This window comes from Oryzias latipes, chromosome 9 (genome assembly GCF_053564925.1).
Source record: "Oryzias latipes strain Hd-rR chromosome 9, Olatipes_Hd-rR_3.1".
NCBI lineage: Eukaryota > Metazoa > Chordata > Actinopteri > Beloniformes > Adrianichthyidae > Oryzias > Oryzias latipes.
Window position 1 is genome coordinate 24,809,377 of NC_136245.1, and position 13,424 is coordinate 24,822,800.

The window sequence follows — 13,424 nt, forward strand, 5'->3', positions numbered from 1 at the left end:
AAAAGCTATTTAAAAGCTGAGCTATTTGGCCAAATTGCTAGCTGGTCTCTGATTGGACGATAGATGTGTCAATCATTCCATGTCCTAACAAGAAAAAAAAAGAAAAGGGCTGCGTGGGGTTAGTGATTTGACAGAAACGGAGTCGTGATGATCCTATCCAGCCGTGGGTGGCTAGCTGCTTTTATTTACCTTGACTGAGCTTCTTGTTATTTCTGTTCGCAGCGGGTTGACAGTCCTCACGCCTGGTGGGGAATTCGTTTTATTTCGAGGTGCGTGTGTAGAAACACCCACCTCAGATCCCCCTTCTTTTATGCCCAAACGTCGTTTTTTTCTTCTTTTCTCTTTTCCCAAGCTGCTAGCAACCCAGCACAGCACAACGGGTGGGGTGGATTTTCTACACCTCGGCCCTCGGAAAAGCGAATATATAACGTCGCGGGAGCCACGCTATGCTGTGGAACAATGACAAGCGAAGGGAACAGAACTGAGGAAGAAGAGCTTCTTGAAGGGGGAGATGTGTCAGCAGAGAAGAATCTGATGAACCATCAATAAAAAGGTGAAGTGTTTTTACTTTAGCCTAGCTAGTTTGTTAGCCAATTTGATCAAGGAAGTTGACAAGCCACCTTGCTAGTTTGGCTTTCGATACAGAAACTGGATGGACGGTCGTTTTAGATGAAGTGTTAATAGTTAGACATCTTAGAACCACTTGATAATGTCAGAAATGAAATTATGTGGTACCCGCGTCGCTGTGTACAGCTAACGCGGGCTAATCCCTTTGCTGCTAGCTTAAAAAAGTGGTGGTTGTAAACAAAGGGGATCCCCGCTCCATTTGCCCTCGCCGACTTTTACTCGCTTTTTTTGACCCGACGTCGTGTGTTTTTTTGCTCAACAGCGAGGAAGCAAAGTGTTTTGGAGATGGATTTAAAAACGGCGGTGTTCAACGCAGTGCGGGATGGAAAACTCCGTTTGCTTCAGAAACTCTTGGAGAACAAAGATGGACACGAAGTGATCAAGCTGATGGGCGAGAAGACGAACGGAGCCACCCCGCTCCTCATGGCCGCCCGCTACGGGCACCTGGAGCTGGTGGAGTACCTGCTGGAGTGCTGCAGTGCCCCCGTGGAGGTCGGCGGGTCGGTGAGCTTCGACGGGGAGACCATCGAGGGAGCGCCCCCCCTGTGGGCCGCCTCGGCGGCGGGTCACCTGAAAGTGGTGCAGTCTCTGCTGGGTCACGGAGCCTCAGTGAACAGCACGACCCTCACCAACTCCACACCTCTGAGGGCAGCCTGCTTCGACGGCCACCTGGACATAGTGAAGTACCTGGTTGAGCACAGCGCTGACCTGGAGGTGGCGAACAGACACGGGCACACGTGTCTGATGATTTCCTGCTACAAGGGTCACAAAGACATAGCGCAGTACCTGCTGGAGAAAGGCGCAGATGTCAATAGGAAAAGTGTTAAAGGTGAGTCAGCTACGTTTATGACATCTTTATTGAATTCTCAGGGATCAACCATGTAATTTTAACTGAACTATTTCTACAACAAAGAAGGAAAACTAATCAAAATCATTACCAGAAGTCATGCAGACTCCACTAAAGTCTAGCAACAACTTTGTCATATGACATCCAAAATGATTCATCTTAACTTAAACCTCTGGTTTCATAATGGAAATTTTCAGACCGGCTTCCCTTGACTTGTTTTTCTAGGCGTGTCAACAAAAGTCATGTATACATATTTCCTTTTGGCTCTCATTTTTTTCCTGGAAAACGACTGTTTTTGCAAACACTTGAACTCTCTTTGCATATAAGGAAGGAAGAATTTCTCCAGAAATTCTACTTTATAAATGCCAGAACGCCTCTTGGCCATCTTCCAGTACAACACTGTTACATTTACAGCCAGGTACATGTTACAGGTATATTGTAGTATTTATCGCCGCGAAACTTCACATGTCCCTCAGGCGGTTTAAGGAATTTTGTATTTTCATTTTATTTTAATTGTAAATGGATGAGAGGTTTTGTCTGCTGGATAGAACCAATCCATTTACAATCCTGTTTTGAAATCAATGCCCAAACATACTCAGCATGAAAAATAGGCATCGTTATCCAGAGGTGCAACAGAGGACAGGTGATAAATCTCAGCGACACACCGGTCAGATCAGAAATGAAAAAACCGAATGAAACGGAAACGTCTTCAATCCAGAAATATTGTCCAGTTTAATTTTCTACTTTGACTACTTTTGACATGATGCTTTTGGTGTTTCTAACATGTTCTTGTGGTATTTGCTGATGATGGAGGGCACGTGTAAAGAAAATGAAGCTCATAATTCTGAAAATGGATTTTAAATCATTTTGAAGCAGAAGCAAAAAAATCCACGATGAAAAACTTGTAGCATTGACATACCGGTAGGTGCTACGATGGGCCGGTCTCGAGCTCCCTGCTCCACTCCGTTCTGATCCATCCACCTGTAGACCAGAAGATCCATGTACGTCTTCAATTTCCTCATCTGAGCTGGAATCTGGCTCAAAACTGTACGGCTGGATAGCTCCAATATTGCACCGTTAATGTTAGCTTTGGGGCGTGAGGGGCTTTAAGCTAGCAGGAGAGCATGTAAATGGATGGATAATGGGGAAATGGGGCAGGCTCACTCTGCACTTACATTTCAGTCCACAACTCAAAATATGATTGGAGTGGGACTTAACTAAATTCAGTAATCTTTAAAATTTCAAGTCATTAATGCTTTTCTCAGTATAAAACTAACATGTAAACCTACACATGTAAGTGTTATTGGAAAGTGTTTTCTCATATTTATGGATAAAGACCAGCGCTTTTAACAGAACAGCTGAACCAATAAGAGGGTGTAAAGTGTGACATTGATTCAATATGGACTAGGAATGCTTCTCAATAACAAAGGAATCAGTGTTGACAGATGAGGCCACGTGAGCTTCGGGTGCAAAAATCCTCCTTTTTTTTGTCCACATAATCTTTAAAAAAATACACAAACTGAGATGTTGGTCAATTTAAACTGTGATTCTTAGTTATTCACAAAACCCTGTATTTATTCAGGAGTTTGATAGAAATCTTGAACAGGCACTTCATAAATGTCAATAAATTCCATAATTTTATTTAACTTTATAATTTAAACTAGGGCTGCACGATATGAGCAAAACTTGCGATGTGCGATATTAGTGATCAATATTGCGATAACGATATAATTTGCGGTATATAAACAAATAGCAAAACAACCAAAAACATCATTACCATCTCATTGCAACAGTTTAAAAAAATGATACTCCAAATGACCCTTGTTGACGTAGGAGGCAAACATGTAACATAAAAGGGCTCATCTGATTGGTCAACATCGGAAAAGGTCCATCCAATTGGTCAAATGCATAAATGGATTTATTTGATTCGTTAAATGTTTCAAGCTGCCATAGGATTGTATTAGCACATTTAAGGTAACCATTATTGCGATTTTTGCTGACTTTTGCGATATGGATATTGCACTGCTTGATATTGCGATAACGATAAATTTGCGGTATATTGTGCAGGCCTAATTTAAACTCATCAATTTAATTCCTCAACCTCCTTCAGGTTTTGGCGCTTAAAGGACACACACGCATGAATCAATAAACCTAGCACAGAAAGAATTATACATTTACAGGTACCTACTGCTTGGCTGTATTTTTATCTTTGGTGAAAACATGGATATTGAATTTAGTTGTAGATGTGAAGCGTTCCACAAAAAGGTGTCCTTTTTGGATTTGAAAGTTGGTTTATTTTATACCACTTCTACAGAATTCAAGGTTAAACTACTTTCATGTTGAGCAAATTCAATTCAGTTTTATTTAAATAGCCCAATATTACAACAATAGTCATTTCAATGGGTTTTGTACCGGTAACTGTAGTAAACATAAAATCATAATGATCATGAAGTCATACAATTCAATAGGTCAATTCTAAACAGACTAAACTAAACTGGACATCCCTGCCCTTAGACTCTCCTTCGAAACCCTCTTCAAAAGAACAGTGAACATCTAAAACACTAACCCTGGACAATCCTGATCCACCTACTGCCCTGACTTCTCACTGCTGATCACCTAGTTCAGGTGTGTTCAGTCAATCAGAGTGAGCAGAATCCTGAGTCAGCAGAAAACAAGGAAACAAAAAACTTGTCTTGAGGAGCCAGGTTGGGCAGTCCTGACCCAAAAACTGTTTTAAATGATCGCATTTGTATGTCTAAAGGCAAATACAACAAATGTTCTTCCAGAATATTAAATGTAATTATCTGGCCGGTTTGAAAACTATTGATCCTAAAAACCTTTTTGCACTTTAATGTTAGTATTATGTGGCTAAGCTCATTCATATCGTCCTGACCACCAGAAAAAAAAGCTGTCCAGTCAAAATCCATTCGAAACGACAATTCCCAGAGGCCCGCCCCTTCACATGTAGAATAATTGAAATGTAGATACCAGAATGAGTTAACTCAGTAGTAGGTTTATTAATGTCCTACAGAGGACAAATTCATTGCTGGCAGTCAGAAGGATCCTACAAAATCCAAAAATGGTTAATAAAATGACAAACTTAATCTCATATTTGTTAATTTTTGGTTTTTCATTCAACCGACCTGGTCTGTGTGGGATGTCATCTTATAAAATGATAAATATTTTATAATGCTTCATCAAACATAACCCTTTATAGTTGGTTGATTAACCCTAACCCATATTGTGAACCTTACATTGATAATTAATTTTACTATCCCTGTTCAACTTTTGTAAAAAATAACGTTCAAAGCAAAAAAGCTGTTTTTTGTGAATCATGGATATAGGCTTCTTTATTTAGAACTATTGCATATGCCTCTAATCAAAGTATTAATATTTCAATGTGACATTTAGCATCATTTCCCAAAGGACCATCTTTGCCGCACAAACCGTAGGATTTATTTATTTATTTTTTACCAAAGATGTCTTATCTAAAAGTGACTTAAAACCCCATTTCAGTAGGGAGACACATTTCTGTTGACTTTGGCATAAATTCCAACTGATGATTTTATAGAAGGAAGTTCTCTTTGGCATTTTTGTTCCTGCTTTGCTTCCTTTTTTCTTTAAAAGCCCTTCAGAGAACAATGGTAAAAATAACAATAGGCAGTGAAATAGTGACTGCATTGAAATCTCCACATTTATTTACTGAATCAGCGTGGAGGAAAACTGACCTAATTTCACATTGACAAGCAGTACTTACATCATGTCATTGCTTGAAGTACTTTATATGAAGTCATATTTGTTTAGCCTCTTTAAATTTCATTAAAAAATTGCATTAAAGCAACTCTCATTTGAGGAACAAGTGCAATCTAATACTAAACACTGTGGAAATGGCAGATTTGTTTAATTAAAAAGTCACTTTTTGTGGCATTACTAAGCTGTAGCTTAGTAATGCAGTAATGCTAAGTAGTTTAAGTATTTTTAAAACCAGAAAGAGACTTATTGGTTGTGTTGGCAAACAACGCAAAGATTTATCCTCCTTTTACAATTGTTGTTTATTGTGCAACTCCTTTTGATTTGTGTACAGTTGTTTGGCAAAGACAGCAAACGTAAAGTCGACTCTAATTTCTTTGCAAATCATGAAACCCTGAGATTTGACAGCTTGGTCCAGCAGCTTGATGCCGCATCATTTCCTGCTTTCTGCCTCCACACCTCCTTCTGAGTATGACTTGTATGTTTGGAAATGCAGGAACTCATTAATAAATCTGATGTCCCACTTCTACCACACTTACATAAATAGTCAGAGCTAACCCATGTGCTGTTATTGACATGGTGGGTAATAGTTGATGACCGCAACTGTGAACGAAGAGCAGAGAATAATGTTTTGCTGTGTGATCTGGTCAGAAATACCCTTGCCTTGATCAGGTTACTTATAGTCAGAAGTAGCTTGTGTAATGTTCCATATCATGTGCTTTTAGCTCTGTCAGTGGGTAAACAGTTTGTGACCCAATCTAATAGCTGACCTGCACTTTAAAGTCCCACTCGAATCATCGTTTGATCCATTTTCATAGCGTTCTCAGTGGAGTTCTGATTATCATTATGCCGTTTTAAGCCAGAATATTAAAAAAAGAGTTGGCACTAGATAGATCGATAAACTTTATTTATCCCACAAAGGGGGAGTTTTCTTGTCTTTGGGAGCATAAAGAAGACATCCACAAATACAAACGGCAAAAAAGAAGTGGCATTTACAGAGGATAAAGTGAACTTAAACAAAATTAAATACAGGTAAGTAAAAATACACAGCAAAAGTAACCGTTAAAGAAGAAGAAAAAATAACTGAGAAACAGCTGCAACAGTTTGTAAATAGATGAATGAAAAGAAAAGAACACCCGTGGGTCTGTGGAGTGTCACTGTAACACGGTGGTGTTGTACAGTCTGATGGCTTTGGGGAGGAATGACCTGCTGTAACGCTCCTTCTTGCACTGTGGGTGCAACAGTCTCATGCTGAAGGAGCTGGTCAGCGCCTCTACAGTTTGGTGTAGGAGGTGGGAGGGGTTATCCATGATGGATGTTAGCTTAGCCAACATCCTTCTGTCTGCCACTTCCTCCATGGACTCCGGTGTGCAGCCCAGGACAGAGCCGGATTACGTTTGTTAAGCCTCCTCATGTCTCTGCCTGCACTGCCCCCCGCCCAGCACACAACTCCACAAAGGACCACTGAGGCCACCACAGTGTCATAAAAGGTCCTGAGCAGCTGTCTGCACACGTCAAAAGACCTCAGTCTCCTCAGCAGGTGAAGGCGACTCTGACCCCTCCTGTACAGAGCATCAGTGTTGTTGGACCAGTCCATTCTGCTGTTCAGGTGAACACCCAATGAACACTCAATGTCTGAACCCTGGATGTTCACCGGTGAGTGTGGTGGTGAGGACCTCCTGAAATCAAGGACCAGCTCTTTTGTCTTGCTGGTGTTAAGCAGCAGGTGGTTGCTTTCACACCACCCCACAAAGTCGGAGATAACCCCGTGCTGTAGACCACCACATCAGACACACAGTCCCGCAGCCTCACAAACTGTGGTCTGTCTGTTAGGTAGTTGGTGGTCCAAGCACTGAGATGTTGGTCCACTCCTGCAACCTCCAGCTTCCTCCTCAGCAGTGAAGGCTGGTTGGTGTTGAAAGCACTGGAGAAATATAAAAACATGCCTCTCACAGTGCTCCCAGGGGACTCCAGGTGAGACGGGGCCCGATGCTGCAGGTAGATGATGGCGTCATCCACCCCAATGCCTGGTCAATATGCAAACTGCAGTGGGTCCAGTGCTGAGCTCACCTGGGGCTGGGCAGAATCAAATCTGTTAAAGAACAGATTCAGTTCATTTGCCCAGGCTTGGTCACCTGGCGACCATTTCCAGCCTCACCGTGGCCGAGATGTGCTTTAGACCTCTCCACACATCACGAATGTTGTTCTGTTCCAGCCGATGCTCCAACTTCTTCCTGTAGCTGTCTTTGCACCTTCTGATCTTATATTTCAGGTCCCTCTGTACTCTGCGTAGCTCCTCCTTGTCCCCAAAGAGAGAGGCCCTCTTCCTCTCATTTAAGAGGGTCTTCGGCTCAGGAGTGACCCAGGGCTTATTGTTGGAAAAACACTGCGCTGCTTTGTTTTTGGTACGGTGTTTGCCACACAAAAATGAATATAATCCGTGACGCAGTGTGTGAGACTGTCAACATCCTCCCCGTGTGGACTGCAGAGAACGTCCCAGTCTGTGGTGTTGAAACAGTCCTTCAGTTGCTCTGTTACCTCCTCCGTCCAGATCTTTACCACTTTATCCTGTGGTTTCTGCTGCTTCACCACTGGAGTGTAAGCAGAGGAGAGATGAGTGTCCTAAAGGGGGAGGGGGGCAGAAGTAGATGCATTCTTGACGTTTGCATATAGAAGGTCCAGAGTTTTATTGTCCCTTGTATGACATTTTCCCTACTGAGTGAAGTTGGACAGGGTGGCGGAGAGGGGGGTGCGAGCATGGTTAATGTCCCCGGAGATCAGAATCGGCACCTGCGAGTGTTGCGTCTCCAGCTGGGACACGGTGTTGTGCACGCGCTCACAAGCGAAAGCGGCGTCGGCCGACGGAGGGACGTAAATAGTGATTACCAGTACATGGGAGAACTGAGTTGTGGGCGGGACTGTTGGAGTAAGCCCTGCCCTACTTCCCGTCATCTGTTTACACACTTTCCCACTAGATAACAGCCTCTCACCACCCCAACCTAACATTACTGATGCAACAAAAATGGCTGAAGATTTTGGAGCGTACATTTTTGAGTTGGATGCCAGCTCAGACGAGGAAAACGAAAAAGTTCATGGACCTATTTGTTTACAAGTGGATGCATCAGAATGGATCGGAGCGGGGAGCTTGTGACCTTCCCAGTGTAGTTTCTACGTCGCAACTACAAGCTTTTTCCAACTGCTTTTTTTTTTTGTCTGTCTTCTGATTCACAACAAATTTGGAAACTCAGAAATGCAATTTTAAGCTTAATTTTCTTTCTATGTGTCCTCCATCATCAGAAAAATCCACAAGAACATTTTTATAAAAGGCAAAAGCACAATTTTTCATGGGAGCCGGTCTCTAAAATAGTTTTCGTTAGCCAAGAACGGTTGTCTTCGCCATAAAGTATGCCAACTCTGAAGACTATTGATAGAAATTTCTGCACAAGTAGATTTTCAGAAAAAACCTCTCCGGTTCCTGCTACCCGTGTTTTAGATGGCACCTTTTTTGTTTGTGTGCTGCTTTTGTACCCTCTAATGTTTAGCATACATCTGTTTGCTTAAAGGCAACACGGCGCTCCATGACTGTGCGGAGTCGGGCAGTCTTGAGATCATGCAAATGTTGCTACAGTACGGTGCGACCATGGAGCAGGACGCCTACGGCATGACGCCCATCCTTTCTGCCAGTGTAACAGGCCACACCAACATCGTGGACTACCTGACGACGCTCCCTCAGGTGGGTCTGCTTTGCTCAGAACGGCGTGCGTGAGGCGGCAGTTTGTGGGGTCAACAGAAGTTTTTAGGATTTCTGTTTTGCAGACGAGCCACACGAAACGCATCGATGCCCTGGAGCTCTTAGGAGCCACGTTTGTTGACAAGAAAAGAGATCTGCTCGGAGCCTTGAAATATTGGAAGAGAGCGATGGACCTCAGATACGTGGACAGTAACAGCATAGTTCACAAACCGGAGCCCAAGCACTTGGTCATGGCATATGACTACGCCAGAGAGGTGACCCAGTTTTTTATTATTTATTGCTTTTCACCCAGCCACATCATGGATCATGTCTAACATGTTTGCTGCTTTTAGAATGTTTTTCTTTTTGCATTAAATGAGCATATTCTTGAAACTGTTTGTAGGTGACAAACGCCGAGGAGCTGGACAGTTTGATCTCTGACCCAGATGAGATGCGCATGCAGGCTCTGCTCATTCGCGAGAGGATCCTCGGGCCGCAGCATCCCGACACGTCCTACTACATCCGTTACCGAGGGGCCGTCTACGCCGATTCAGGAAACTTTGAACGCTGCATCAACCTGTGGAAATATGCGCTGGAAATGCAGCAGAGCAACCTGGACCCCCTCAGTCCCATGACGGCGTCCAGCCTGCTGTCGTTCGCGGAGCTCTTCTCCTTCATGCTGCAGGACAGAGCCAAAGGGCTGCTGGGGACCTCCGTGTCTTTTGAAGACTTGATGGGAATACTGTCAAAGAGTGTGATGGAGATTGAGCGGGCGATCAAACAAAGCGGACCCATGCCTCCTGACCCAGCTCAGCTCAGCAAAGCCCTCTCCATTATTCTGCACCTAATTTGTCTTTTAGAGAAGGTGCCGTGCACTGCAGAACAGGACCATTTCAAGAAGGAAACCATCTATAGGTATAAGCACCCTTTTATAATGATCAACCCACCAGAGTCTTCTCCTGAAATAGTTAAAAAGCAGTAAATATCGCTTTCCACCACCACCAAACTCCTGTTTATTCAATGTTTTACCTAAATGTTTAGATGTTGACGCTACGAGAACATGGGTTTGGTGTAATTCTGGTTGTTTGCAGCTCATTTGAATCTTATTTGGCTGAAAGTTTGACCTTTTCCCGTCTGTCAGATTTTTGAAGCTTCAGCCATGTGGCAAGAACGGTTACAGCCCTCTGCACCTGGCAGTCGACCGCAACACCACCTGCGTGGGCCGCTATCCCGTCTGCAAGTTCCCCTCCCTCACGGTGGCTTCAATCCTCCTCGAGTGTGGGGCTGACGTCAACAGCAAAGATGAAGATGACAACAGGTTCGGTTTGATCTACTGTCATTGGAGCTGCACCTTTTGATTCAATGCACACTTTGATCCTCGTTTGATCTATTTTAACCCGAGAACACTTTCGCTATAAAAAGTTACACCTTCACTTTTGCCAGGTAAATTTTACCCGATATACCCAACAAAAAGTACTCGTCATAAAAAATAGATCATGACAACACATGAAAAATTAGAGCGGTTTTCTTTTATTTTCAACTGTGGAAGAAAAACGGGAAGTTCCTAAAAACATGCTCTAAAATGAGGACAAAAAAAAAATCCTTAAAATAATAATAAATGGTATTGGAAAATTGGTCTCAACCCATTTGTGGGTTGTATGAGACTTCCCTGGTGAATGCACAGACTCGCATATTGAAATTCATGTAAATAGTTTTGCTCTGGTAAAAATCACCGGGCTCTAGAGTCAAAAAACATTTATTATGATTTTTGCAATTTTTAGCCGAAATAAACAGACCTGTGTTGTTTTCTAGAACTAAGTCCTCATTTAGAAACTCCCCCTCCGAGTTTTGGTTGCTGCCCCCTAGAACCCCAGCTAATGTCACCAGTGCAACAATGGCGAGCAATATTAAAGCTAGCCAGCAGTACAGTTTTGAGCCAGATGCTGACTCAGACGAGAGAAACAAAGACGTACGCAGACCTATTTGTCTATTTGTTTGATGCAGCAGAATGGAGCGAACTACAACTAGAATCTTTTTCAAACAACACTTTTTCGTCTGTTCTTGATTCGCGACTATTTGAATAAAAAAATCCTCAGAATGACTATTTGAAGCTGAATTTTCTTTAGATTTGTCCCCCATCATCAGAAAAATGCTACAAGAATGTGTATCAACACCAAAAACCTGATGAATCTTTTTCCTTATTTCTGTCTCCCCAGCCCCCTCCATATAGCTGCATCCAACGGTCACCCTGACATTATGAACTTGCTGATTTCCAACGGGACTCACTTTGACAGCACTAACGCCTTCCAACAAACAGCCTGCGATCTCCTGGATGAGAAGGAGCTGGCCAGGAATGTCATCCAGCCCATCAACCACACCACGCTGCAGTGCCTAGCTGCCAGGGCTATCGTCAAGCACAGCCTTGCTTACCAAGGAAACATTCCCGAGAAGCTGGAGGCCTTCATTTTGCTCCACAGATAATGATTGTGAAGGAGGCGGTTGGGTTGAACAGACGAAGACGGCGGAAGGGCGACTGCTCCCAGTGGACCGATCCCATGGAGGAACAGGAGGGACACTCAGGAGTGGGCTTAAGCGGCTGAATGACAACTCTATGGGTTATCTCTGTTTGGAGGGTGTTCACTTGAATTGTGTGCATGAGATTTCCTCATTTATGTGCGATGGATTTAAAAAAGAAAAAAGAAAAAAGATCAGCTTGAATGAATCAACTTTTACATTGACAAAGCTGCAGTTCTCATTGGTTGCGGCTAAACTTGTGGGACGTTTATTAGGAGCTTGTTGCAACATGGACGAACAGTTGTGTCTAGATGAACTGAGCAGAGGGTTTTTGGTTTTTTTTTCTCCTCAACTAAATGATTTTTTTCCTTTTTGCCTATTTCACAATGCTATTTATTAAATGACACTTGAGAGATTTTTCTCCATGCTGGCTCCAACCCGGTTTCAACATCGTCTGCTTCAGCTCTCAAAGCAGCCTGGAGGCATGTATGCTGGGACTTCAGGTTTTTTTCTTTTTTTCTTTGCTCGTCTCACCACTGTTGCCAACAGTCTTGCACCCCTCCCTCCTCGGTCACCAACAGGATTCTCTTTTACTATCTTATAGGTCATACAGATCAGGATATCAGATATCATTTTCCATTTTTGTGTTTAAAGCTTTATCAGATGGGATTTAGAGTGTGTGTGTGAGTGAATGAACACCATAAGTGCTTTATCCTTCCTATGCACAGGCTGGGCTGTTGGAAAAGGACTTGTGTTCTGAGCCGGCATCGTCTGTGCAATACGGTGTTTGTGTTTACCTCATTGCTGCGGTGTACTTCGGTATCTTCACTCAATAGGGTGGGGTTGCAAAACCATCGTGCTGATCGTCGTAGGAGGAGCGAATGCGTCGGGATGACTGTGTTTGTGCGAGCGAGTGACGTGCGGCCCGTGCTTCTTGTATGCAGTTTGCAGAGAGCTGGCTCGTACACTGAAGTGACCTCGACCTTCACGTGTGGCTGACCGTTGATGCCATTTTTTTTTTTTTCTTTTTCTTAAATCCTTATGAAGACAAACTCGGGGTGGCTTGCCAATCTCTGCCCACTGTGCATGTGCAGCAGTGTACAACCAAATAGTCATATCAGACGCGCTTTGGTGACGACTCCTAGGAAAACTCTTTGTGGTTTTTTTCAAACCATCACAAGCAAGTGTGTGTGTGTGTGTGCGTGTGTGTGTGTGTGTGTGAGTGAATGCTCCGAAGGAAGCTCTGTGAATGACCTTGTTTGCACATAAACTTCGGATGTGTGGGTTGATGAAAGGGCTTTTCGTAATTTGCAAGATTTCATATTGCAGTTGGAAGAAGTAAAAACAGACCAACTAAATGTAAAAAAAAAAAAACACCCAGGGCAACCTGATTTTGAAATCTGCACTTTACAACAGCAGACTTTGACATTTGATATGGCATTAATTCAATTCATGTCTTAACTACTAGTTGACAATAAACCCATGTTGCACAAATGCTTTTTCCGGGTGTTGTCTTTCATTTTTGGGGTTCTTAGAAAATGTCCACAGATGAAATGTAGAAAATTGATTTTTCTTTTAATTTTTACCTCTTGCAGGACATTCTGCTATAAAATCAAAAGGAAATAACAAACATTAAAACTCATAAATACAAGAATTAAATGAGTATGGCGAGGTGGAAGAGGCCAGAAAGGCTTTTGTTGAGACCACCTCCACATAAACGAGATTGCAAAAGGGGGGAAATAAAACTGTAATCTGACATAAGGAACATCTCGACAGAAACGCATAAACCAAGAGGTAATAAATAAGAATTTCATTTCAGCTCCAAAACTAATTTTTCTGTCTTCTAAAATATTTTCAAACTAATTGAGCAAATATAAAAATGACTAATGGGAGATGGAATATATTAGGATCAGCAAAGACGTTTTTCATCAGTTGATTATATAGGACCAAGCCCAT

General features: G+C 42.8%; 1 protein-coding gene across 2 annotated transcripts; it reads left to right on the forward strand.

The window, feature by feature from the left end:
• The first annotated feature begins 86 nt into the window (after positions 1–86).
• On the forward strand, positions 87–12,962 carry fem1c (fem-1 homolog c). Of its 2 annotated transcripts, XM_011479010.4 has the most exons (8): positions 110–269; positions 353–553; positions 890–1,456; positions 8,788–8,957; positions 9,041–9,229; positions 9,358–9,869; positions 10,096–10,272; positions 11,171–12,962. In XM_011479010.4, exons 3-8 carry the CDS (start codon positions 913–915, stop codon positions 11,433–11,435), a joined length of 1,857 nt encoding a protein of 618 aa, XP_011477312.1. In that variant the 5' UTR covers positions 110–269; positions 353–553; positions 890–912; the 3' UTR covers positions 11,436–12,962. The 2 variants fall into 2 exon arrangements, with proteins under 2 accessions (XP_004072288.1, XP_011477312.1); XM_004072240.5 differs by having other exon boundaries at positions 87–553.
• The last annotated feature ends 462 nt before the right edge of the window (positions 12,963–13,424 follow it).

Excerpts from the sequence above, each read along its gene's own strand:
- fem1c (XM_004072240.5), top strand. The coding sequence starts at position 913 with ATGGATTTAAAAACGGCGGTGTTCAACGCAGTGCGGGATGGAAAACTC. Across the intron at positions 9,230-9,357 it reads CATATGACTACGCCAGAGAG|GTGACAAACGCCGAGGAGCT; the intron begins GTGACCCAGTTT and ends AACTGTTTGTAG. Across the intron at positions 9,870-10,095 it reads AAGAAGGAAACCATCTATAG|ATTTTTGAAGCTTCAGCCAT; the intron begins GTATAAGCACCC and ends CCCGTCTGTCAG.